We start from the raw sequence: 27,652 nt of genomic DNA, 5'->3' as shown, positions 1-27,652 counted from the left end.
CACCTTTGTTCTTCTTGAATGCAGGTATTTTAGGTATTTTAAATGAAAATAATTTGGACTTCTTTTTAGCACTCTCCAAGCCAGCGCTCGCCTTTTGCTCAGGTGGAGCAGGAGATGAACCCTTAACAATCGGCCCTGCATCACACCAAGAAACATAAAGGGTGGAAATTCTGATTGTTTCCACTACATGAGAGTGATCCCATTCGGATAAAGTGTACAAAACTAAAAGTGCATGGTAGCTCACCTCCCTTCGTTAAGTCCTCCTTGCTGGATGATTTAGTGAACAGCTTGGTGAGGCTAGAGGCTGATGCCCTCATCTTTTTCCTGAGTGACATGGTGGGGGTTCTGGGCTCCAATTCCCCTAGCGTGGGTCCCTGCTCCGTGCTCTCCAGTTGTGAGTAGGAATGCCCCGCCCAGGACTGCCTACGTAACAGATTCATCAACCCAACCTTGGGTGACATCCTGGGAGACTTCCCCGTGGGCGGTTTGGCCTGGAGGGCCGGGGTGGACGCGTGCCTCTGGAGACGTGCCTCTGTGTCGCTGGCCCTCGAGGGTCTCTCTGGGGCCTTGACGGACAGGCTGGGGCTGGGTTTTACAGGCAGGACCGTCTTCTCAACCTTACCATTATTTCTGGCCATTGAGTTCTGGTTGGGGTGGGTTGTCCTTCTCGGTGGGATCTGAAGTTGGCCGTTCCGGCGCTGGGGCTCCTTATCAGCGTCCACAGCCTCAGACCCCTGGAGCAGGGAGCAGGGGGATGTTGTGATCAGGGGCTCCTCCTGGTCATCATACTCATCCCCTGCTCTCCCTCTTTGTGTGGCTGCAGGGTAGCCGTGGGACAGCTCCTCACAAGAGCCCAGCCTGCTGGAGCCCTCAGAGCCATGCTCCAGGATGAGGGACTCAGCCAGGGAGTACTGAGAGCCAGCCAGGTTCCCCGCCTCCTCCTCTGGACCAGCATGGGGCGATTTTGCACACAGTTTCTGAAGCCTGGCCGTAAGCTGTTTGGGAGCCACTGCCACTGAACCTCTTCTACCTCTCACTTGGAGAGGGGGAACGTCCAAGCTCTTCTCCTCTTCCTCCTCATCAGTGAAATCCTCCTTAAGATTCAAAGCACTCTCCTCTTCTCTGCGTTTGGCGGATCCTGGTGAGTGTCGGGAGTACTCGTCCAACGACCTGCTCCTCCTCTGTGGTGGTGCATTGTGCGAGAGGCTGACCCCGCTGTCAAAGGAGCAGGACTTGAGCATGGACGGCTGCAAAGACCCTCGCCTTTGCGCGTGATTGGTCTCGCCTTCGTCCTCCACATACTCAATGAGAGGCTCGTTGAGGCGGCTAGAGAGGCTTCTGCGGAGCGGCTTGCGGCCCCTCTCCTGCTTCTTGGCCTGGAACTTGTCCCTGAGGGTCATGTGGCGAGCGGACATGGGCGAGAGCTGCGCGGAGCTGTTGTAGAAAGTGCTGCGGATCAGGCTGCTCCTGGCGATGAGGCCTCCTTCACTCCCGGACGCGGACCCATCATCCCCCTCGGAGAGGTATAGGGACGGGCTGCTTTCTCGGCTGACCCTCTTCTCCCTCTGGGGGGTCGGCTGCTGTGAGGCGTCCGAGGACCCTATAGACTGCCTGCTTAGGCTCCTCTCCAGCACGCTCCTCTGTCCTCCCATCTCCTCCTCCTCCTCCTCCTCGTCCTCCATGGTGCCCTCCTCCTCCTCTTCCTCGAATGTCAGTTTGGCAAAGAGCTCAGGGATCCTGGCTCTCTCCATGAGGGGGTCAAATTCTTCCTCCTCCTCGTCTTCATCCTCGTCGGCTGTGGTGCAGTGGTGGAAGAAGTCCCAGGCGTCGGCCTCGTCGTACTCAGAGGAGGAGCCGCTGCTCATGGAGGTGCTGCTGTGCTCATGGGGGTCCCGGGGGGCTGTGATGGAGGTCTCCCGAAGAGGGGCATCCAGCAGCTCTGGGATGGGCTTCAGGATTAGTACCGAGCCCAGGCAGGTCAGAGAACGCTGGGTAGAGAGGGGAGAGAATGCAGGTGAGAGAGAAGACAGATCGGTCATACAGAGCTGGGAAAAGACAGTTCAGGAAACACTTGACATAAACAGAGAGAAGAGACAAGAAAACACTGGACAGAGTTAAAAGACTGAAGGCTCTATTTTATCAGTTGGCGCTAAGGAGACGTATGTTTCAAACGCAGGGTGTTTGCAATTTTGTCATGTAAAAACTGCCGCACTGGCATTTTCCAGCCCTAAAGCCAGGTTCCGCGATTTACCTGTCTTTTATCAGCTCGCTTGCACTGAGGTGGGAGGGGTGGCAATATTTGAGGTGTGTACTTAAAAACAAGTGCAAAAGTGACAATTTGCTGCAGTACTGATGGGAAGTTTTAACACCCACAAAAAGCACGTCTTATTAACGGAAGTAGTTGATAATGGAATGGATTTTGAGACTGGAAACGCAGCCTATCTAGCCATGATGCACAGTGTCCATGGAAGGAGAGATGTGCCTTTTTTGCCCGTGAATCTCGTATTTATGAACATAAAAAAATTGTTTTCCCCCCATTCCGATTTGATTAAAAACCAAGCATTGCCTACCCTCCCCTTAATCAAGGCTGGTTTAGCAGCATTGCCTACCATAGGTGTGTCTTTTTATCCTGGCCATTAGCCAAAAGTAGCCTATGAATAAAGGAGTTTTCAATGGTTGACTGAGCTTTGAAATATTTGAGGATTTTACCCTCATGCTTTTTTCAATATTCACAATTCACATACTTACATTTCGCATGTTCAAGTAGGCTATCCATTCCCATTTTCAAAGAGCGCCCCTCGTCCAATTACCAGAGACACGCTCCTCCAAAGTATTCAGTCGTCCTATAATGCCATTTTTAAAAATCTGTCTCGTACATAAGCAACGATACAATCTTGATGGCAAGATGGCGCCGACAGACATGGCAGCTCTGCTTCTAGCTCCTAAGCAACTTTCCAGTATTTCGTTTTTTTGTGTGTTATTTCTTACATTATTAGCCCAGAACGTTTTTTCTGTTATTACATACAGCCGAAAATAACTTTTGGATATCAGAGCGGCGGTAACTCACCAGCATTACGACTAGGAATACAACTTTCCAGAATTGAATCCTTTGTTCGTACCCCCCAGGGCAATTTATCTTATCCCAAAGGCTGCCACAAGACGACGCCGGCGGAGAAGAGGTTTTCATAGTGGACTTCTTTCTCTCGTACAAGATTAACATCTTCTTCACCCGCTTTGAGAATAACACAGTGCCACCGGCGCGGCCCGCTCCCAAGGACTGTGGGCTCTCGTTCTCTGTGGCTGAAGTGAGTAAGACATTTAAGCGTGTTAACCCTCGCAAGGCTGCTGGCCCTAGCCGCGTCCTCAGAGCATGCGCAGACCAGCTGGCTGGGGTGTTTACGGACATATTCAATCTCTCCTTATCCAGGTCTGCTGTTCCCACTTGCTTCAAGATGTCAACCATTGTTCCTGTACCCAAGAAACCAAAGGTAACTCAACTCAATGACTGCGTTGAGAGGCATTCTAGACCCACTTCAATTTGCTTACTGGGCCAATAGATCCACAGGCAATGCAATTCCCATCGCACTGCACACTGTCCTATCTCATCTAGACAAGAGGAATACCTAGGTAAGAATGCTGTTCATTGACTATAGCTCAGCCTTCAACACCCTAGTACCCTCCAAGTTCATCATTAAGCTCAGAGCCCTGGGTCTAAACCCCACCCTGTGCAACTGGGTCTTGGACTTCCTGTCGGGCCACCCCCAGATGATGAAGGTAAGAAACAACACTCCACTTCGCTGATCCTCAACACAGAGGCCCCACAAGGGTGCGTGTTCAGCCCCCTCATGTACTCCCCTGTTCACCCATGACTGCGTGGCCACACATGCCTCCAACTCAATCATCAAGTTTGCAGACGACACAACAGTAGTACGCCTGATTACCAACAATGACGAGGGCCCTGGCGGGGTGGTGCCAGGAAAATAACCTCTCCCTCAACATCAACAAAACGAAGGAACTGGTCGTGGAAGTCAGGAAATAGCAGAGGGAGCACGCCTCTATCCACATCGACGGGACAGCAGTGGAGAAGGTGGAAAGCTTCAAGTTCCTCGGCGTACACATCACTGACAATCTGAAATGGTCCACCCACACAGACAGTGTGTGGGTGGACCACACAATTTATCTTGGCACCTAAGACAGTCACAAACTTTTACAGATGCACAATTGAGAGCATCCTGTCGGGCTGCATCACAGCCTGGTACGACAACTGCACCGCCCGAAACCGCAGGGCTCTCCAGAGGGTGGTGTTGTCTGCCCAACACATCATCGGGGGAACACTGCCTGCCCTCCAGGAAACCTACAGTATCCGATGTCACTAATACTGTAAAAGCTAAATCAAAGTCCAAGTATACATATTTGACGATATACTTGCCGAAAAATGTTATGTGAATGTGAATGTCTATTTCATGATTTGCCCAAATGTACCTGGGTGTCTTCACACTAAAAGTTATGTAGTTTGCTCATACATCAAGTTATCCATCTGAAACTTTGCACATACACTGCTGCAATCTTGTGGACACCATTGGAATTACCAGAGCGGTGGCTAGATTTGGGGCCCTTTCTCTTGCATTTCAAAGATGGTGGTAGAAAAAAAACGGTCATTTATTTCTTTGTATTTTCTTTTACCAGATCTATTGTGTTATATTCTCTCTCAATTCACATTTCCACAAACTTCAAAGTGTTTCCTTTCAAATGGTACCAAGAATATGCATATCCTTGCTTCAGGGCCTGAGCTACAGGCAGTTAGATTTGGGTATGTCATTTTAGGCGAAAATTGAAAAAAAGGGGGCTATCCCTAAGAAGATAAAAAGCAACAAATCCCTTATTTGGCATCGATAAGAGTCAAAAACAGTAATTCTAGTGTCAAAGTTTACTACAAAGTGTAAATAGAAAAATTGTGGTCATAAAGTTAGTCTCTTCTAAAACAGAGTTTGGAACATCTGTGCATCACAACGGGTAAATGAAAGTTGGGTATTGATTTGACAATGTTCCTTTGCCCACTAACATGGGGTGAACAGCTTCGGTGATTGCTCTCTATCCAATAGCATCAGTTGAGGCTCCTCAAAAGAGGAAAGGGACGATCATCCTCCTCAGTACATAAAAATAGAAATAACGAAACATTAAAAATTGTATCCCTTTTTAGTTAAAACTATACTAAACATATTCATGTCATCAAACAATGGATTAAAAACACACTGTTTTGCAATAAAGGTCTCCAGTAGCCTCAACAGCACTCTCTGTGGTAGCACCATGGTGTAGCTGGAGGACAGCTAGCTTCCGTCCTCCTCTGAGTACATTGACTTCAATACAAAACCTAGGAAGCTCGTGGTTCTCATCCCCTTCCATAGACTTACACATTAAATATGATGACTTCCGGAGGACATCCTCCAACCTATCAGACCTCTTGCAGCATGAACTGACATGTTGTCGACCCAATCAAAGGATCAGAAAATGAATCTAGTACTGAAAGCATAAGCTACAGCTAGCTAGCACTGCAGTGCATCAAATGTGGTGAGTAGTTGACTCAGAGAGTGACAGTTTTGAACCAATTCATTTCTTTTTAAATGAAAGAGAAGCAGAGATATTTTGTTTTCACTTTCCCTTACTTAACTAGCTAATGCAGCTAGCTAGTTTAGCCTACTCTAACACCCGGCTCAAACAGAGAGGGATGCTATGTTAGCTAGCTGGTTAAGGCTATCCAACACTGGAACTCTTCCAAGTTAAGGTAAGCTTTTGGTTTTAGAAATGTATTGCCACAGGGGCCCACCGTTGTAACTGCTAAACTGCTTGCTGTACACTGTACTGCATGATTGTAGCGGGTTTACTATGTCGACTATGACGTTAGCTAATATGGTGTCAATGGTGAAGGCTGTTATCGGTTATGGTATAAAGGTTTGGCTTGGAAAGGTTTTTTTGCCCGGTCACAGACAGCTGTTGTGTTGTGTACCGAAGTCCACAAGCGAAGGGAAAAGGTGTGTTCAGTGGCTCTTTAATATAAGGAATTTGATGTATAGCATTTACGTTTTACTTTTACACAAGTACGAGTACTTTTTCCACCACTGTACTTAAGTACATTTAAAACCAGATACTTTTAGACTTTTACTCAAGTAGTATTTTTCTGGGTGACTTTTACTCTATTTCCGGCTGGTTCTACAGCAGAGTTTAATTTGATTAAAAACTAAACTTAGGAGCCTCCCGGGTGGCGCAGTGGTCTAGGGCACTGCATCGCAGTGCTAGCTGCGCCACCAGAGTCTCTGGGTTCGCGCCCAGGCTCTGTTGCAGCCGGCCGCGACCGGGAGGTCCGTGGGGCGACGCACAATTGGGCTAGCGTCGTCCGGGTTAGGGAGGGTTTGGCCGGTAGGGATATCCTTGGATGATTCACCATCCTGGCTTTATGATGAGAACGTCCAGCTGGCATGAAATGGAATTTAGGAGCCGTCTGCTATTTCTGACGAAATGTGAATGCGATCTGTAAGATGATTCCATTATGTTTATAAAACAGTATAACGGTGAGTGGACATTCTCTTTATATTGTATCTTTGTCCAGCTTCTGTGAAAAGTTGGATGTGCATAAAACCCTTGTCTGTGTTGCCTTAATATTATATGCCCACAGGAAGCAATTATGGTGCCTGTAACTGTATTTAGACATACTGTACCCAATTTAAAACAAGTTTTTGTATAATTTTGATTCTAATTTGATTAGAATTATTGACTCTCTTTTTAGGCCTTATCAATAGTGAATTTAATCGTACGTTTGGCATGTCCATGAATCAGCCATAATGCAATTTACAGTAGGCCTAGCCCCCAGTGTGAATGCTATGTTTAACTATATGTTTCCATATTGAAGACATGCAATTACTTACAACAATGTGGACTGAGAACATGTTCAACATATTTTTGGTTTCTGTAGGTTATTTAACAAACTAGGCTATAACGGACTAACATTGAATTGGAGTTGATGACAAGGCAATACATAAAGGCAATACATAAAAGATTGTAAATACACAACTTGAAGCAACCAAATATTTAGCCATGGAGCATGTTCTGATTGGCCAGTGAGGCTTAAAGCCTCCAATTTATTTATGCATCAAAACCCAGCCTTTTCGCACCAACGCCAGCTACTGCACCCATAATTCCGTTTGTAAAAATAGCACAAATATTTCCGACACACCCCCCAACCTATAACGCTACCACTTTATCATTGCATTAGGTTTGTTAAAATAGAGCCCTGCATATCATTATTGTACCTGCCATTTTCTTCTTGAGATGAAGACTTTCAGAGCCCTCGTATTGATATCATCAGTCTCATCCTCATGTTCACTCTGACAACATAATCAACAAGAGAGAATGTGTTAGACAAGATTCGTTGTTTTCCTCCATTTCTTTATTTTATTTGTCTCCACCAACCCGGCTGAGACATAAACAAACTGAGTATGTAATTCTTACCTGGAACCACTCGTGCCCCAGACACTCAAATGCAGTTGGTCGCTTTCTAAGGAGAGAACAAATCATTTAGAGTTATATCCATATAAGAGATCGTAATATCTTCATTCACGTCGATGGTTGTGTATCTTACGCTGGGTCTGGCTGCAGGACCGTGCGGAGGAAGCCCTGGGCACCGGTGCTCCTGTAGGCGAGGTCGGGTGCGTCCCAGTTCAGTGTCCCCTCCCCCACCCTCAGCAGAGTGGCCCGGTCCGTCTCCCCCACGAACGGACAGCGGCACATCAGACTGACAGGACACAGCGTGATTTCAACACCTAACACTCACTCACATTCCATGCACTATATGATGAGACTCAAATATTGCATTTTTTATATTTTTTATTCATAAATCATACAGTACTTGCCATAAATAGGCCACAACACCAATGGACCTGACAAAAGAGAGAGACAATATTTCTGTAGTGAAAAATCGTCACATTTTCCCTTCATATGATAGGAATGTCACATACAGTGGCACAGATGTACTGAAACAGATAATGCGTTTAGCTTACCAGATATCACTTGCTATAGTGACAGGGTCTTGATGTATGATCTCAGGGGCTACAAACTCAGGAGTGCCGAACTTGCTGTACTGGTGTCTGGAAGTGTCCATCTCTTGACAGAAGCCAAAGTCACAGATCTTGATCTCCTCTCTGGGTGGAAACACCATCAGGATATTGTCCGTCTGTGTGATTGAATTCCAATGGCAAACGGTGGGTGAGGGAACTTATCATGTCATGACTGAGCTGTCCGTCAAACTATCGACCGCTGTGCATTGTTTCAATGTGCAGAACACCAAAATGAATGCATGAACAATCAAATGAAGCATACAGACTGGCTTCGTGAATATGAATGTATGAAGAGCTTACGTTGATGTCCAGGTGTAGGATGTTCATGCTGTGGATGTGACCAACTCCCTCCAGGATTTGCTGAATGTACATCTGCACCTGGTACCATGAACGCATGGTGCAGTTTATAAACATCATAGGGGCAGTCATACTAGCCTTAGCATTCAGGCAAAACAGGGGTCAACTCAAAACACAGTTCAACAAGGTTGGGTTTACAGTCAAAAGATCGAAGGTTTTACCTCTCTCTCACTGACGGATCCCTTCGACAGCAAATGATCAAGAAGACCATGAGAGGAGCACCTATAGATGGTATTAAGGATGATGTGTCATGTTAAACTTGGATCAAATTGAGCACTACATTTCCACTCTTAGGTCTTCATCGGTGAAGTGGCTAAAAGCGCCATGGGGAAGGATACACTTCAGTGACCAGGACCAGGGTCCTCCGTGTAGAGAAGAAGTCCAGCAGACAGGCCACCCTGGGGTGGGCCAGCCGGGAGAGCAGGTCCCTTTCTTGGAATGCCCTGGTTCTTGTACTGCTCCTCAGGGGCAGGAACTTGGCGGCAAAGCCCTCACCCGTCCTCCTGTGGGTAACCCGCTTTACCACCCCATACGTGCCTCTACAGACACAGGGAGAAGAGGCAAAGGACGGAACCCATTTTAGTTTATTGGAACACCGCTAAAGGGAACGTCACCTCCACAGTTGCAGCTTGACTGATTGCTGCAGTGTGAAATATGACACCCAACTAAATGTGTACTTACCTCCCAATCTCCCCATGGACGTCATACACAGACAGCAGCTTCCTCCTCTTCCCAAGCTCCACCTCTCTCTCCTGCGACTCCAGTGGACCTACAGAAAAGAGGATCAGGACCATGCAGTCACATTTAGTCAGCCAGAGAACATCACATTTGTGGTGTTGTGTTGCATTTGGGGATTAGGATGCTCATCTTCTAGGCATTTTGTGTTAAATCTGTCATAGCTTTGGCATCAGCTAGTTTGAATGACAGTAAAAAATAAGGACAGTGAATGGAAAGACACATGGCTCTAGCGAAAAGTAGTGCACTGCTGTACAAGGGGGATTCATTTTTGATTCATTTGACAGACACCATAGGTGTGTACTGAGGTCTTACCCTCCTCCACTGTCAGCTGAGCCTGACAGGAGGTGTGTCCTAAGTCGTTATAGGCCCAGCAGGTGTAGATGCCACCGTCCTCGCTCTCCGGGCACAGCACAGTCAGAGAACAGCGGGCACCATTCTGGACCACCTCCACATTCTCATTGGCCAACAGCTCCTCTCCATCCTCCAATCACATGAGAGAGACACTACTAAGGCACAGCTTCTACGACAGCACAGGGGCCAAGTAGTAGAGGAGAACACCAACAATTACCATGCTCGTACTACTCAGTTGATGAATTGTTTTGGTTAGTTATGTCCGGCGGTGTCAGCTATGCTTAAATGTACAGGGGAATGTCATAACGAAGGTTTGAATGAAGTGAATTATAACAGTGAATGAGTTGATGGTGGTCTTAGATTGAGGAAGTTTGACGCGTCCCAACCTTGTACCACTGAATCTCGGGGGTGGGCCTTCCTGTGATGATGATGGTGAAGGTAGCTGATTGACCAGGCTCCACACACAGGTCCTCCACCGGCACCTGGATGGAGGGAGGAGCTGAGGAGACAGGAAGGGAGGTCATTGCATGAGATGATTCATGGTTTAGGCACAGTGGCCACCTCTTTTTAGAAAATGAGAAACGACAGTGTGTATGCACAATTGCAAAGTACAGTACCTGTTGGCATTTCCTCTATGGCCTCAGGAACATAAAGTTCCTCCTCAACCTCAGGTCTCTCCTCAAGCTCAGTGGGGAACTGTGGCGCCGCCACGTGTCCTCTGGCGGTAGGGTCCCTTTCCTCTTGGCTACCCTCGGCGCTGTAGAGAAAAGATATATTGGGATAGAAATAGAGATGGTACAGTAGGATGATGAATGTATCACAGTTCTGGCAGGCAGACTCACGGCTGAGGGTATCCAGGCTGGAAGAGCATTTTGACAACAGATGTGGGGCTGAAGTCTGTCTGCAGCCATTGCTTCACCATGGCAGTGGACCAGCCCTCTGAGTCGGAGTCTGGAAGCACAATGACACCACTCTCAGACTGATGCTCTTAGGTGCTGTTAGGGTCTAATAATCCAAAATCATTCATTCATATTAACTGGCCTTTACAATGAATATATCTTTTGAAGCCATGCTAATTTGTGACCGAGGCAAAGCGTGTCGAGACATTAACAACTGTCTATTTAAAAAATATGATAAAAGCAAATGTTAGGAACGTACAGTACCCTTACCTCCAGACTCACATAAGCACAATAACCAGCGCACGTCTTACCTCCAGACTTGAAGGACACCCAATAGTTTGTAAATCAGCCCATGAACAGGACATGGACACATGCCCACTCCCCAGGGGGGGAATAAGGGGCGCCTGATGCCCGGCACATGACCATCTTGTATGGGTAGGAGTGGAGAGTTAACTGGGCATGCGTTGGAGAGGAGAGAGGACCCATCCACATGCACTGGGTCCATGATACTGTGAGCATGATGAAGGCTCTGTGAGGTACTTCCTGTTCGGGGACTACAGAGGATGGAGAGCAGGAGGGTTACAGAGAATGGATTGACTCACATGATCAACTGGTGTCCAAAAGCCAAAGGGAAAACTACTTAGAGGTGGAATCATAGCTCATGAAGGAAAGTGATTGATAGATACAGCAATGCCAGTATTATAATTGTATTATAATTTTTTTAAACTAATTTTAATCTGCCTTGAAATACAGAAAATATAAATGTACTCTATGTGATTGAATGTGTTTCGTTGAAGGTGTTTGATATGGATGAAATATACACTTATCAGATATATGGATATAGCAAGGATTTACTGCTGTGTCGTAATCAATCGACTTTTCGGGGTCCTGATATGGACTCTGAGGGGCCGTTATTGGGCACAGATTAAGCCTAGTCCTGGATTAAAAAGTAAACTCAAAGGAGAGTGTCTATTGAAAGTGCTTTTTACTCCAGGACTACTGTAGGTCAATATCTGTGTCCGGGAAACACCCCTAGATGTAAATGAGCTATGACCCCTTATTTATCCTGTTTGGAAAAGCTTTTGGAAATCCATCAAGATCAGTCAAATGGGAGGAAATGACCCGGTCCTTTCCAATGCTTTTCATTTCTGAAAGATGGAAACATGATGAAAACATGAGCAAAAACATCCAATACTAAAGTGTATCAATGTCTTTCATGAATATGTACAACTAGTAATGATATGATATCTATGTTGATTGCTAATGTGGATGACTGGAAGTGTTTATGGTTTCAAGGGTGTTTGGAATGAAATGGGAGAGAAAAAGGGTAACCTGGGTAATGAGACCATCCAAATTGAACATGAGGAATGGCAATGATGACTGACAGCGTGAAAACAGAGATAATGTGAAGTGATCTGAGGTAAAGTAGGTGAAAGTGAAGTGAGGTGAGGTGAAACTAAATAAGGACCATGGCATGTGCTTTTCTGATCCCTCTTCAGTTAACACTGTGCTTGTATTGTCCACAGAATAAAACTGGGATAAAACAATATTTTTCCTTGTCTCTCATTAGATATCAGTAAGAGTTAGACCTATGGGGTCCTTGTCCTAGATTGTATTAGACTGTCATCATGTCTTATAGTGTAGAACATGTGGACAATAAAGATGAACATCTCTACTATAGCCCTCTTCTCAAAACCTGTTTCCTTACTCCGAGGTGGACATTTACCTTGATTTGGTGGAGGGAACTCTCCTACTGTACCTTGGATCAAGATGGCCTGTGGTTGGTCAGGCTCACTGTCCATCACTTGCGCAAAGGCGGAGCACATCTCCGCTTTACTCTTGGCACTGCCCAACTTGTTCCACAGCTAAAACATAACAAGATTTCACATTTTAAACTGCACTGTTCTATAACAGTGCACAAAAGCTCAAATAATGCATTGCTATAAAGAACAGCAACAATATATTGTACCTTCAATGTTATACCTGTACTGTGCACCATGGGGGACCGGCCATTCAGCGCCACTGCCCCCAAACTCCGGAACTCTCTCACCCCAGCCACCCGCAACTCTGACTACATCACCACTTTCAAAGCCCGAACTCAAACCTACCTTTTCCCTCAGCTTAGCTCGCCCCCTTACTCAGCCCTAGCTTAAGATAAGTAGCTTTTGTTTCATTTTAATTGTTTAATCCCTGTTTTGGTTTTTCCACTCTTTGCTGTACAGTGTCCTTGTTTTTTTTTAAGGAGTTTTATATAATGTATTATTGTTATTATTATTATTACTATTACCTGTATGTTAGGAACACTTATTACATATGAAGTACAGTACATAAAGGGGTTTCATACATGTACCGTAGGCCTACCTCACACCTATACTGTCCCAGGTCTGTCTCTCCAGGGTTCACGATGGTGAGTGTGAGGATCCCACTGCGGGCATCACTCTCTATGTGGTACTTCCTCTGGTCTGTCAGCTCTCTGCCATCCTTAAACCAACTGTCACAGACATGCCAGGGCACACAACCAAATGAAAACATGTGGGACGATCTTAATGGGAATCAAGCAGGTACTAGCCAGGTTGCCATGACATTGTAGGGGGGATCCAGTAAATCCTGTCCAGTTTACTGTACCATACCTGACTCGGGGTAAAGGAGTACTGTGTGTTGAGCAGCTAAACTTGATGTCCTCTCCCTCCAGCAGACATGCACTCTGCAGCCTGGTACGGAATCTGGGGGGTGCTGTAGGACAGGAAATAATGAGTTCATTCACTCTACGCATTAACTTTGCACAATATGCCATGGAGTATACCGTAACATGTTAGAGAGTACAATCATATGGCTATGTTTGTTGTATGTTAGTGTAATTTAGCCCTAATATTCATTAACGTGAAATGCATACAGTGAGTGAGTGAGTGAGAGAGACCAATGCTCTGTTATCCCGGACTGTGGTTGTTTAGTTCAGCACCAGAGCTACTGTAAGTGAACATAGACTCACCATCCACCACTATCTTGGCCAGTGTGCTAGCATGGCCCACAGAGCTGGAAGCGTAGCACAAGTACTGTCCAGAGTCCTCAGGAGTGACACCATCCATGATGAGACAGCAGGTGCCTGCCCGGTCTGCAGTGATGATGTGGTGGGGGCCATCCTCTAGGGCCAGGCCATCTAGGGAAGTGATGTCATATCAGAGCGTCAGAGATCGTACTGCTGTTAAAGAACAGGACATACCTCATTCTGCTTGCTAAATTTGGTACACAAGGTTGTACTCCTTGAACTTCCACACTACTCCCGAATGGCTGGCTAACTAGTCTAAAGCTCAAATCTATATGGTTCAACTATTTGCTATAAACAACTAAAAAAGAACCAACCCTTTGCAAGCTATCTGGTTTGTATACCTTGGAACCAGCTGACCACTGGTTTGGGTGTTCCTATGACTTTGCAGGCCAGTTTGATTGTCTGCCCAATCTTTGTGGTGCAGTCAGCCAGGAGAACTTCAAACTCTGGTGGACCTACAGAAACACACACATGACTACTGTAATAATGGGAAGAGATGAGGAAAAATACATCTAGTGCTGCCCAAATCCAACATTGGATAGAGTTCATGCTGGACAGAGTTAACAGAAGATAAAGCCAGTGTTCGTACACTCTTAGAAAAAAAGGTGTTATCTAGAACCTGAAAGGGTTCTTCGGCTCTCCCCAAGTAGAACCATGTAGAACCCTTTCCCCAGAGGGTTCTACATGGAACCCAAAATGGTTTACCTGGAACCAAAAAAGTGTTTTTCCATTGAACCAAAAAGTGTTCTCCTATGGAGACAGCTGAAAAAACCCTTTTGGAGCCCTTTTTTCTAAGAGTGTATATTAGACAGACTTAACAATGGACAGTGCCAAACGACAGTCATAGAGGAACTCACTGCTGGCAGTCAGGCTGGAGCGTTGCTGCAGCTCTCTCAGGTCTTTGAGCCAGGACAGCTTGAGCAGGGCGGAGCGACCCTGCAGTGTGTACCTCCTCACTGAGCCCCGGTGCTCGTGCCACAGCCCCCAGGACTTCTCATCTCCCCCCACCGTCTCCTTCACCTCCACATCATTCAGCTGGGGAAGGGGAGAAGTTAATATTACAAGGAAGGCACTCTATGTGTAATGGAGATGGTTCGGAGAAACCATACTAAATGTGATGAATAGCCTTGACTTAACACGTGTGTTATCTCCCCAAGCTAACGCTTAGGTTTTATCTCCGAGAGATAACACAATCTTGTGGCTCACAGGAGACCTGGGTTCGAACCCAGGTTGGTAACATAAGCTTGGCACAGAGGAATTGGACTATACATTTACATTGACTGGGGCAAAGGTCAAAGGGCAGTTTGTCACCTTCATCTTGTTCTTGAAGGCGTAGGTGTCAGAGTTCATTCCAGGGTCCCTCTTGAGCTTACACAGCAAGACACAGTCCTTGAAGAGGAACACCTGCCTCTGGTGGCCCCTGGAGGACGTCTTGATCTCGGGAGACTCCTCCCACACAGTGAAAGGACCCTGGGAGGAGGAAAGACGTGGGATGAAAGCTTCAGGAGGAACTGGTTTATCGATGAGGAAAACATGAATGAGCCAATTTCTGCACCAATGCGAGATCAAGATGGCACATTTTAAGCGATGTCCTTGACATTCAACCTTCAATGATGCTGTATCCCCATCAGCATCTGAGAAACAACTTCCACTGTTTGTTACAGTACAGCTCAGGTAGTTTAGGCATGTTGGCATACTCTAAACCAGGGCTGTTCAATTCTGGTCCCGGAGGGACAAAAAAACGTCTGGTTTTTGTTTTGACCTGGTAATTAAAGAGATTATCCTGTACTTTTACATACTTTTAGCCAGTAGTTCTGAAAGTAGAGCTCACGAGCCAAAAGGTGCCCCCCCCCGAAAATTCCGTACCACATTGCATAGTTGCGGTCAAATATATTGGCACCCTTGCAATCTTCTTAAATAATTCCATACTTCTTCTAAAATAAACATTGTTTCCACATTTTGTTATTCGATTTTCAACATCACGGAACAAATGTTGTTTTGGTTAAGTTCTTTTCTTTGAACACTTCCTTTGGTCGTTGGTAAACATAGGAAGACCCCACTGCTAAAGGAGCCACAAGAAACGTTGATTGAACCTCTCAAAATCCCACCGAAACAAGCATACATCCTGGGGGAAATGTTCTGTGGACCAATGAAACAAAGTTCAAGCTCTTGGGCAAGACAGATCAGCGCTGTGTTTACCGATGACCAAATGAAGTATTCAATGAAAAGAACACCCTCCCTACAAACAAACATGGGGGAGGTTTGATAATGCTGTGGGGTTGCTTTGCTGCCTCTGGTGCTGGGGGCCGAGAACGTGTGCAAGGCATCATGAAGTCAGCAGATTGCCAAGTGTTTTGGAGTCCAATGTTGAACCCAGTGTTCAAAAAAACTGGGCCTCCATTGAAGGTTGTGGTTCTTCCAGCAGGACAACAACTCAAAACGCACGTCACAAAACACCCAGGAATGTGTTAAGAAGAGTTGCTGGACTGTTCTGGAGTGGCGTGCAAAGAGTCCAGATCTGAAACACATTCAAACCTATGGCGAGATCTGAAAACACACTCAAACATTACGGAATTACAGCAGTTTGCTGCTGAAATGTGGGCCAAATTGTCAGTGGAAAGGTGCAGCAAGCTCATTGATGGCTACAAGAAATGTTTGCCTGCAGTTATCTTGGCCAAAGGCTGTGCAACCAAGTACTAGCTCCGGGTTGCCAATAATTTTGTCTATGCCATTTGTCTTTATTTTCTAAATTGAAATGTACATTTAAGTTTACACAAATTAAATTGGTTCTGCAATGTTAAAAATCCTATTACAAGGTGTGGTGGCCAAAACTTTTTTTGGACATTTCAATTTATTTGAGAAGAAATGTGCAAGGGTGCCCATGTGCAGTATTTGGCTGCAACTGTATGTGTAGATGTGCACCACATCATTGCTTTCTCTCTCGTTCTGCTGTGTGTGTATCTTGCTAGCTGTCACTCAAATGGCGAGGGACTGAAGCTCATTGGCTAGAACTCAAATTGCTAGATGTAAAACATAAATTCTGGTCATATATTCTGCATGTATGAACGACATATTGATACATCCAGCCCAAAGTGGGAGGGTTTAAAAAAATACCTAGCAGTCGCCAAAGTTCCTGAGCATGTCTTTAACTGCACTCACCTGGTGTACCAGGTCTGAATTAGTACCTTATTAGAAGGAGAGGATGAAAACTAGGAAGTGTTTCAGCCTTTCAGGACTGACATTCTATGGAGATAAACTGTGGTTCAGGAAGGGGTGGGTTACCTGGCGGACAGGTTCTCCTAGTGCAGTGAGTGGGGCAGGGTAGTTCTCAATCAGAGACACCTGGTGTAGGTTGTCAGAGCGCCAGGGCAGACAGGACACCACGGAGAAGGCGTCCTCCAGCAGAAGGCAGCTTTTCGCACACTTAGCCTTGTTCTTGATCAGTTTCTGTCAACACAAACACAGGGAGAAATACATGGGAATAAGGCTTCAGAAAGGTCTCAACATGGACACTTAGAATCAGATGATGAGCACTGACCTTGAGCAAGGCCTGGTAGGTCTGGATCCTCTCCACTGGTCTCTGTAAGAAGGTGATGACATCCAGGACTGCAGTTTCGGGGTACTCAGGGTCTGTTTCCATGTTTTGCTGGAACACAAAGTTCCGTACACGTGAATGTGAGCATGGAAAACTGGGAGCATGCGAGTGCAAATAGTTTTTCTTGTGGGAGTGGGGGTCGATTTTTGTGCATTATGGTAAATTATCGGATTGCATACCTTGAAGTACTGCTGGATGGTCTTGTCAGTGACACAGGCCTCTGCCTGTGATTGGCCCACCATGTACTGCAGATACTTCTCAAAGTCCACTGCATGTTTGACCAGATGCATGGCCACGTCATCGTCAGTAGAACACTCACTCAGACTGGGCAGAATAGATCTGAGTATGGGGTAGGAAAATAAGGACAGTATTTATTTCAAGTTTTTATCTTACATTTCATTACATGAGTAAAAAAACATATCTAAAACCAGCTCTCCATCTCAACAAGAGAACAGGTGTGACCTCTCGTGTAAAGCCATGATGTCCTTTATATTGCGGAAGATGGTTTCTTTCTGGTTGATGATGTTGATAGGGACATGAGGGCTGGTGTCTAAGTGGTGCAGGTGGTGGGACATGAATTCCTTCATCTCCTTCACAAACTCTTCCTCCCCATCAATCAGCCCCTGGATTAATTGGCTAAAGACAGAAGGGAATGTAGACAGTTTTCTTTGAGAAACGATGTGAATCAAATATGCGGAACACACTGTAATCAAGTAATATTTGTTCACTCACCTTAGTGTTCTCCTGTAGTTCTCCCCTGTAGACCCTGGTACATCCAGCTCCTGTTGTGGTGTCCTCATTTGTGGGAATGTCTCCTTTACAAAAAAAAAACAGTGAAAGGTTGAATTAATGCATGGTGAAATATTATCATTACCTCTGCCGAATCCTGTTTACATGACGAAACATAAAAAGTGTTTTTTTGCACGGTCAAAACATGTCGACTTTGTCCATTTTATGCCCATCCTTTATGCCCAACCAGGGCATACTGATGACCTCATACCTTTCTCTTTTTCTCCAGGTATGCAGGAGAGACCCATCCTTGGCGTGAGGAGGCGGTCTTGGAGGGCTTGGTGCGGACCAGCCACTTCTCCGGGTGGACAGAGTCCAAGACCTCCACGTACTGACCCTCCTTCAACACAAAGCTCTCCTTGTCGCCACCTTGTTGAGGACTGCAGTTAGCTCTGGCCACGTATATATCAAATGTCTATGGAAAAGAGGTTGGTAAAAAAAAAAATGGTGGTTAAATGCTTGTCCAAGCAAATGTTACTGTATAAGGACCAATTATGATAAGGTTACTGTATTCATTAGTGAGATAAAAAAAAAAAGTATACTTTTTGTCTCAATGAAAAAACGTGATCACAACACATTGTTTGAAGGAGGGCTCATGTTCAAACCATACTGTACCTCTATTCTATCCTCGTCACAATCGGACTCCGAGCCAGAGCCTGTAAGAGCAGCAGGTGTGTGGGAATGATAGTGTTTGGGGGATGGAGTCCTCAACATGGCATCAGGTACTGATGGGACATTCAGAAGTGGTGAGAGAAGTGGACAAAAGTGTGCAAAGGTTAACACCCTAGGTTATGAAATACTGTAGATAGCTTTCGAACATACCAGAGATATTACATTTTTACTTTTGCCACTCTTACTTTGAATGAGCAGAGTGATTATAGAGTGGACTGGGTCAATTAGGTCCCTTTTTAGGGATTATTCTAAAGATCTCATCAAATTGTACTTGTCACATGGCCGAATACAACAGGTACCGTGAAATTCTTACTTACCAACAATGCAGTTTTAAGAAAATAGAGTTAAGCAAATATTTACTAAATACACTTTAGTAAAAAAAAGTTACACAATAAAATAACAGTAACGAGGGGGGTCAATGCAAATAGTCCGGGTTGCCATTTGGTTAATTGTTCAGCAGTCGTATAGAGGTAGAAGCTGTTAAGGAGCCTTTTGGACCTAGGCTTGGCGCTCCGGTACCGCTTGCCGTGCGGTAGCAGAGTGAACAGTCTATGACTTGGGTGACTAGAGTCTGACAATTTTTGGGGCTTTCCTCTGACACCGCCTAGTATAGAGGTATGGATGGCAGGAAGCTTGGCCCCAGTGATGTACTGAGCTGTACGCACTACCCTATGTACCGCCATACCAGGCGGTGATGTAACCGGTCAGGATGCTCTCGATGGTGCAGCTATATAATGTTTTGAGGATCTGGGGACCCATGCCAAATAATAATAAGTCTCCTGAGGGGGAATAGGCGTTGTTGTGCCCTCATCACGACTGTCTTGGTGTGTTTGGACCATGATAGTTTGTTGGTGATGTGGACACCAAGGAACTTGAAACTCTCGACCCGCTCCACTACAGACCCATTGATGTTAATAGGGGCTTGTTCGGCCCTCCTTTTCCTGTAGTCCACTATCAGCTCTTTTGTCTTGCTCACATTGAGAGAGAGGTTGTTGTCCTGGCACCACACTGTCAGGTCTCTGACCTCTTCCCTATAGGCTGTCTCATCGTTGTCGGTGATCAGGCCCAACATCGTTGTGTCATCAGCAAATTTAATGATGGTGTTGGAGTCGTGAGTGAACAGGGAGTACAGGAGGGGACTAGGCACGCACCCCTGAGTGGCCCCCGTGTTGAGGATCAGCGTGGCAGATGTGTTGTGCCTACCCCTACCACCTGGGGGCGGCCCGTCAGGAAGTCCAGGATCCAGTTGCAGAGGGAGGTGTTTAGTCCCAGGGTCCTTAGGTTAGTGATGAGCTTTGTAGGCGCTGTTGAACGCTGAGCTGTAGTCAATGAACAGCATTTTCATATGGGTATTCCTTTTGTCCAGGTGGGTCTATGGTTTCCGGGATGATGGTGATGGTGTTTCTGAATAAACGTTCTACTTGTTTTATTGCCTTGTTATTTTACCATGCATTATGGTGTATAATTTGTCAAATCAATACGAATCTGCATCTGTCATCTGCGTTTTGCGGAGCTGTTAAAAGAAAATATAACGATCAAAAATGTGTAAAATGGTTTGGTCCATCTCCCATGAACCTGTTACATTGTCAATTTCACTTTCTCTTGTCTTCAGCTCTATTAGAGAGGGTATTTGTTCTGCACTGCTAAAACATTCAACTATATTTCCATTTACAATTGTGAAATATATTCCTTGTAAGTAATATAAAACATATATATTTAACTCTTATTTTACCAGGTAAATTGATAAAATAAGGGTTAAATTGAATAAAAAAATTGTAAAAAATTGTTTGTTGATAGTATGACCATCTGTAGAGGTAGGGTAGATAACCTAGCAGTTAGTGTTGGGCCAGTAACTGAAAGGTTGCTGGTTCTAATTCCTGAGCTGACAAGGTGAAAAAATCTGTTGATGTGCCCTTTAGCAAGGCACTTAACCATAATTTCTCCTCTAAGTCGCTGTGGATAACAGCGTCTGCTAAATTACTAAACCTTTTTTGTAAATGACTATCAGAACTATCCAAATAACGCGTGACGTTTTTTGTTATCTAATGTTTGTTTCTCAATGATTCTGGTGGTTTTTATGCTCAATCTCAACATTTGCTACAACTGCCTCAAAACCTTCTTTCCATACATTCAAAGCCATTAAAAGCCTTGATGCTAGCAACCTTATCTGACTCCAGTCACTGTTAATCGACAGGGTCAGCATAGGCATGGCTGCTTTGCCTAGCTTGAAGTGGCTTCATTCAAGCCATTTCCATATTTTGAGCATGTGCATTGCCTAAACATGTTGTGTGGCTATTGCTGTGGTAAGCTGTGCACAACTCTCTCAAATATCAATATGCCTTGAATACTGTTGTTCGGGTTAGTTATCATTGTTTCAGTTTACAATGGAGCCCGTAGTTCCACTCCTAAAAGCTCTGATACCGCCTTTGTCCCACCTCCCACACATGCGGTGACCTCACCCATTATAACCAGCATGTCCAGAGATACAACCTCTCTTATCATCACCCAGTGCCTGGGCTTACCTCCGCTGTACCCGCACCCCAACATACCCCTGTCTGCACATTATGCCCTGAATATATTCTACCACGCCCATAAATCTGCTCCTTTTATTCCTTGTCCCCAACGCTCTAGGCGACCAGTTTTGATAGCCTTTAGACGCACCCTCATCCTACTACTCCTCTGTTCCTCGGGTGATGTGGAGGTAAACCCAGGCCCTGCATGTCCCCAGGCACCCTCATTTGTTGACTTCTGTGATCGAAAAAGCCTTGGTTTCATGCATGTCAACATCAGGAGCCTCCTCCCTAAGATTGTTTTACTCACTGCTTTAGCACACTCTGCCAACCCTGATGTCCTTGCCGTGTCTGAATCCTGGCTTAGGAAGGCCACCAAAAATTCTGAGATTTCCATACCCAACTATAACACTTTCCGTCAAGATAGAACTGCCAAAGGGGGAGGAGTTGCAATCTACTGCAGAGATAGCCTGCAAAGTTCTGTCATACTTTCCAGGTCTATGCCCAAACAGTTCGAACTTCTAATTTTAAAAATGAATCTCTCCAGAAATAAGTCTCTCACTGTTGCCGCCTGCTACCGACCCCCCTCAGCTCCCAGCTGTGCCCTGGACACCATCTGTGAATTGATCGCCCCCCATCTAGCTTCAGAGTTTGTTCTGTTAGGTGACCTAAACTGGGATATGCTTAACACCCCGGCAGTCCTACAATCTAAGCTAGATGCCCTCAATCTCACACAAATCATCAAGGAACCCACCAGGTACAACCCTAAATCCGTAAACATGGGCACCCTAATAGACATTATCCTGACCAACTTGCCCTCCAAATACACCTCTGCTGTCTTCAATGAGGATCTCAGCGATCACTGCCTCATTGCCTGTATCCGCTACGTGTCCGCGGTCAAACGACCACCCCTCATCACAGTCAAATGCTCCCTAAAACACTTCTGCGAGCAGGCCTTTCTAATCGACCTGGCCCGGGTATCCTGGAAGGATATTGACCTCATCCCGTCAGTTGAGGATGCCTGGTCATTCTTTAAAAGTAACTTCCTCACCATCTTAGACAAGCATGCTCCGTTCAAAAAATGCAGAACTAAGAACAGATATAGCCCTTGGTTCACTCCAGACCTGACTGCCCTCGACCAGCACAAAAACATCCTGTGGCGAACTGCAATAGCATCGAATAGTCCCCGCGATATGCAACTGTTCAGGGAAGTCAGGAACCAATACACGCAGTCAGTCAGGAAAGCAAAGGCCAGCTTTTTCAAGCAGAAATTTGCATCCTGTAGCTCTAACTCCAAAAAGTTCTGGGACACTGTAAAGTCCATGGAGAACAAGAGCACCTCCTCCCAGCTGCCCACTGCACTGAGGCTAGGTAACACGGTCACCACCGATAAATCCGTGATAATCGAAGACTTCAACAAGCATTTCTCAACGGCTGGCCATGCCTTCCTCCTGGCTACTCCAACCTTGGCCAACAGCTCCGCCCCCCCCCCCCCCCCCCCCCCCCCCGCTGCTACTCGCCCAAGCCTCCCCAGCTTCTCCTTTACCCAAATCCATATAGCAGATGTTCTGAAAGAGCTGCAAAACCTGGACCCATACAAATCAGCTGGGCTTGACAATCTGGACCCTCTATTTCTGAAACTGTCCGCCGCCATTGTCGCACCCCCTATTACCAGCCTGTTCAACCTCTCCTTCGTATCATCTGAGATCCCCAAGGATTGGAAAGCTGCCGCGGTCATCCCCCTCTTCAAAGGGGGAGACACCCTGGACCCAAACTGTTACAGACCTATATCCATCCTGCCCTGCCTATCTAAGGTCTTCGAAAGCCAAGTCAACAAACAGATCACTGACCATCTCGAATCCCACCGTACCTTCTCCGCTGTGCAATCCGGTTTCCGAGCCGGTCACGGGTGCACCTCAGCCACGCTCAAGGTACTAAACGATATCATAACCGCCATCGATAAAAGACAGTACTGTGCAGCCGTCTTCATCGACCTGGCCAAGGCTTTCGACTCTGTCAATCACCATATTCTTATCGGCAGACTCAGTAGCCTCGGTTTTTCTAATGACTGCCTTGCCTGGTTCACCAACTACTTTGCAGACAGAGTTCAGTGTGTCAAATCGGAGGGCATGTTGTCCGGTCCTCTGGCAGTCTCTATGGGGGTACCACAGGGTTCAATTCTCGGGCCGACTCTTTTCTCTGTATATATCAATGATGTTGCTCTTGCTGCGGGCGATTCCCTGATCCACCTCTACGCAGACGACACCATTCTGTATACTTCTGGCCCTTCCTTGGACACTGTGCTATCTAACCTCCAAACGAGCTTCAATGCCATACAACACTCCTTCCGTGGCCTCCAACTGCTCTTAAACGCTAGTAAAACCAAATGCATGCTTTTCAACCGGTCGCTGCCTGCACCCGCACGCCCGACTAGCATCCTCTTGAATTTGCAGACGTGTTGCTGTGTGTTTTGTTGCTGTGCGTTTTGTTGCCAACTTTACTTTGCTAGCTGACAACTTTACGTTTTTTTTTTTTCTTTTTAATTACCGTTTATATTTTTAGTTTTTCCATCGCAACTTTTTTCCCTCATTCAACTTTTTCACTCCGGACGCTTTATCTGGACATGGTTCGTCAGCACCTTCAACAGCCGAAGCTAAGTAGTAACCTCCATTACCCGCAGTATTAGACTTCAAACGAATCACCCAGCGATCATACACTGTTTACCAGGGGGCAGGGCTACCGACGTTAAGGCTAATCTGAAGATGGTGCTGGCTAAAGCTAAATCTGGCGAGTGTAGAGAGTATAGAGATATTGTTATCCACGTCGGCACCAACGATGTTAGGATGAAACAGTCAGAGGTCACCAAGTGCAACATAGCTTCAGCGTGTAAATTAGCTAGAAAGATGTGTCGGCATCGAGTAATTGTCTCTGGCCCCCTCCCAGTTAGGGGGAGTGATGAGCTCTACAGCAGAGTCTCACAACTCAATCGCTGGTTGAAAACTGTTTTCTGCCCCTCCCAAAAGATAGAATTTGTAGATAATTGGCCCTCTTTCTGGGACTCACCCACAAACAGGACCAAGCCTGACCTGCTGAGGAGTGACGGACTCCATCCTAGCTGGAGGGGTGCTCTCATCTTATCTACTAACATAGATAGGGCTCTAACTCCTCTAGCTCCACAATGAAATAGGGTGCAGGCCAGGCAGCAGGCTGTTAGCCAACCTGCCAGCTTAGTGGAGTCTGCCAATAGCACAGTCAGTGTAGTCAGCTCAGCCATCCCCATTGAGACTGTGTCTGTGCCTCGACCTAGGTTGGGCAAAACTAAACATGGCGGTGTTCGCCTTAGCAATCTCATTAGGATAAAGACCTCCTCCATTCCTGCCATTATTGAAAGAGATCGTGATACCTCACATCTCAAAATAGGGTTACTTAATGTTAGATCCCTCACTTCAAAGGCAGTCATAGTCAATTAACTAATCACTGATCATAATCTTGATGTGATTGGCCTGACTGAAACATGGCTTAAGCCTGATGAATTTACTGTGTTAAATGAGGCCTCACCTCCTGGTTACACTAGTGACCATATCCCCCGTGCATCCCGCAAAGGCGGAGGTGTTGCTAACATTTACGATAGCAAATTTCAATTTACAAAAAAAAAAATGACGTTTTCGTCTTTTGAGCTTCTAGTCATGAAATCTATGCAGCCTACTCAATCACTTTTTATAGCTACTGTTTACAGGCCTCCTGGGCCATATACAGCGTTCCTCTCTGAGTTCCCTGAATTCCTATCAGACCTTGTAGTCATAGCAGATCATATTCTAATTTTTGGTGATTTTAATATTCATATGGAGAAGTCCACAGACCCACTCCAAAAGTCTTTCGGAGCCATCATCGACTCAGTGGGTTTTGTCCAACATGTCTCTGGACCTACTCACTGCCACAGTCATACTCTGGACCTAGTTTTGTCCCATGGAATAAATGTTGTAGATCTTAATGTTTTTCCACATAATCCTGGACTATCGGACCACCATTTATTACGTTTGCAATCGCAACAAATAATCTGCTCAGACCCCAACCAAGGAGCATCAAAAGTCGTGCTATAAATTCTCAGACAACACAAAAATTCCTTGATGCCCTTCCAGACTCCTTCTGCCTACCCAAGGACGTCAGAGGACAAAAATCAGTTAACCACCTAACTGAGGAACTCAATTTAACCTTGCGCAATACCCTAGATGCAGTTGCACCCCTAAAAACGAAAAACATTTGTCATAAGAAACTAGCTCCCTGGTATATAGAAAATACCCGAGCTTTGAAGCAAGCTTCCAGAAAATTGGAACGGAAATGGCGCCACACAAAACTGGAAGTCTTCCGACTAGCTTGGAAAGACAGTACCGTGCAGTACCGAAGAGCCCTCACTGCTGCTCGATCATCCTACTTTTCCAACTTAATTGAGGAAAATAAGAACAATCCAAAATTTATTTTTGATACTGTTGCAAAGCTAACTAAAAAGCATCATTCCCCAAGAGAGGATGGCTTTCACTTCAGCAGTAATAAATTCATGAACTTCTTTGAGGAAAAGAACATGACCATTAGAAAGCAAATTACAGACTCCTCTTTGAATCTGAGTATTCCTCCAGGGCTTAGCTGTCCTGGATCTGCACAGCTCTGCCAGGGCCTGGGATCGGGAGAGACACTTAAGTGTTTTAGTACTATATCTCTTGACACAATAATGAAAATAATCATGGCCTCTAAACCTTCAAGCTGCATACTGGATCCTATTCCTACTAAACTACTGAAAGAGCTGCTTCCTGTGCTTGGCCCTCCTATGTTGAACATAATAAACAGCTCTCTATCCACCGGATGTGTACCAAACTCACTAAAAGTGGCAGTAATAAAGCCTCTCTTGAAAAAGCCAAACCTTGACCCGGAAAATATAAAAAACTATCGGCCTATATCGAATCTTCCATTCCTCTCAAAAAAAATTGAAAAAGCTGTTGCGCAGCAACTCACTGCCTTCCTGAAGACAAACAATGTATACGAAATGCTTCAGTCTGGTTTTAGACCCCATCATAGCACTGAGACTGCACTTGGTGGTAAATGACCTTTTAATGGCGTCAGACCGAGGCTCTGCATCTGTCCTCGTGCTACTAGACCTTAGTGCTGCCTTTGACACCATCGATCACCACATTCTTTTGGAGAGACTGGAAACCCAAATTGGTCTACACGGACAAGTTCTGGCCTGGTTTAGATCTTACCTGTCGGAAAGATATCAGTTTGTCTCTGTGAATGGTTTGTCCTCTGACAAATCAACTGTACATTTCGGTGTTCCTCAAGGTTCCGTTTTAGGACTACTATTGTTTTCACTATATATTTTACCTCTTGGGGATGTTATTCGAAAACATAATGTTAACTTTCACTGCTATGCGGATGACACACAGCTGTACATTTCAATGAAACATGGTGAAGCCCCAAAATTGCCCTCGCTAGAAGCTTGTGTTTCAGACATAAGGAAGTGGATGGCTGAAAACTTTCTACTTTTAAACTCGGACAAAACAGAGATGCTTGTTCTAGGTCCCAAGAAACAAAGAGATCTTCTGTTAAATCTGACAATTAATCTTGATGGGTGTAAAGTCGTCTCAAATAAAACTGTGAAGGACCTCGGCGTTACTCTTGACCCTGATCTCTCTTTTGACGAACATATCAAGACTGTTTCAAGGACAGCTTTTTTCCATCTACGTAACATTGCAAAAATCAGAAATGTTCTGTCCAAAAATGATGCAGAAAAATTTATCCATGCATTTGTTACTTCTAGGTTAGACTACTGCAATGCTCTACTTTCCGGCTACCCGGATAAAGCACTAAATAAACTTCAGTTAGTGCTAAATACGGCTGCTAGAATCCTGACTAGAACCAAGAAATTTGATCATATTACTCCAGTGCTAGCTTCCCTACACTGGCTTCCTGTTAAGGCAAGGGCTGATTTCAAGGTTTTACTGTTAACCTATAAAGCGTTACATGGGCTTGCTCCTACCTATCTTTCCGAGTTGGTCCTGCCGTAAATACCTATACGTACGCTACGGTCACAAGACGCAGGCCTCCTAATTGTCCCTAGAATTTCTAAGCAAACAGCGGGAGGCAGGGCTTTCTCCTATAGATCTCCATTTTTATGGAACGGTCTGCCTACCCATGTGAGAGACGCAGACTCGGTCTCAACCTTTAAGTCTTTACTGAAGACTTATCTCTTCAGTAGGTCATATAATTGAGTGTAGTCTGGCCCAGGAGTGTGAAGGTGAACGGAAAGGCTCTGGAGCAACGAACCGCCCTTGCTGTCTCTGCCTGGCCGGTTCCCCTCTCTCCACTGGGATTCTCTGCCTCTAACCCTATTACAGGGGCTGAGTCACTGGCTTACTGGTGCTCTTTCATGCCGTCCCTAGGAGGGGTGCGTCACTTGAGTGGGTTGAGTTACTGACGTGATCTTCCTGTCTGGGTTGGCGCCCCCCCTTGGTTTGTGCTGTGGTGGAGATCTTTGTGGGCTATACTCGGCCTTGTCTCAGGATTGTAAGTTGGTGGTTGAAGATATCCCTCTGTGC

General features: G+C 45.7%; 1 protein-coding gene across 1 annotated transcript in view; it reads right to left on the bottom strand.

The window, feature by feature from the left end:
- The window catches only part of obscna (obscurin, cytoskeletal calmodulin and titin-interacting RhoGEF a), a 109,693-nt gene that overhangs the window by 4,888 nt on the left and 77,153 nt on the right, over positions 1-27,652 (bottom strand). The window contains exons 49-78 of the mRNA XM_039003063.1: positions 18,095-18,275; positions 17,827-17,909; positions 17,548-17,730; positions 17,274-17,433; positions 17,038-17,145; positions 16,782-16,946; positions 14,811-14,969; positions 14,357-14,534; positions 13,841-13,954; positions 13,443-13,610; positions 13,084-13,186; positions 12,815-12,944; positions 12,213-12,318; positions 10,825-11,007; positions 10,397-10,505; positions 10,172-10,311; positions 9,931-10,053; positions 9,516-9,677; positions 9,147-9,234; positions 8,804-9,004; positions 8,627-8,687; positions 8,409-8,486; positions 8,052-8,224; positions 7,905-7,931; positions 7,634-7,786; positions 7,504-7,549; positions 7,305-7,379; positions 1,743-1,988; positions 245-1,667; positions 4-135 (exon numbers count right to left, since the gene is read on the bottom strand). Of these exons, the coding sequence (XP_038858991.1) occupies positions 4-135; positions 245-1,667; positions 1,743-1,988; positions 7,305-7,379; positions 7,504-7,549; positions 7,634-7,786; positions 7,905-7,931; positions 8,052-8,224; positions 8,409-8,486; positions 8,627-8,687; positions 8,804-9,004; positions 9,147-9,234; positions 9,516-9,677; positions 9,931-10,053; positions 10,172-10,311; positions 10,397-10,505; positions 10,825-11,007; positions 12,213-12,318; positions 12,815-12,944; positions 13,084-13,186; positions 13,443-13,610; positions 13,841-13,954; positions 14,357-14,534; positions 14,811-14,969; positions 16,782-16,946; positions 17,038-17,145; positions 17,274-17,433; positions 17,548-17,730; positions 17,827-17,909; positions 18,095-18,275 (5,258 nt within the window). The remainder of the gene's footprint in view (positions 1-3; positions 136-244; positions 1,668-1,742; positions 1,989-7,304; positions 7,380-7,503; positions 7,550-7,633; positions 7,787-7,904; positions 7,932-8,051; positions 8,225-8,408; positions 8,487-8,626; positions 8,688-8,803; positions 9,005-9,146; positions 9,235-9,515; positions 9,678-9,930; positions 10,054-10,171; positions 10,312-10,396; positions 10,506-10,824; positions 11,008-12,212; positions 12,319-12,814; positions 12,945-13,083; positions 13,187-13,442; positions 13,611-13,840; positions 13,955-14,356; positions 14,535-14,810; positions 14,970-16,781; positions 16,947-17,037; positions 17,146-17,273; positions 17,434-17,547; positions 17,731-17,826; positions 17,910-18,094; positions 18,276-27,652) is intronic.

Source organism: Salvelinus namaycush, chromosome 10 (genome assembly GCF_016432855.1).
Source record: "Salvelinus namaycush isolate Seneca chromosome 10, SaNama_1.0, whole genome shotgun sequence".
NCBI lineage: Eukaryota > Metazoa > Chordata > Actinopteri > Salmoniformes > Salmonidae > Salvelinus > Salvelinus namaycush.
This window is presented reverse-complemented; position numbering and strand designations above follow the sequence as displayed.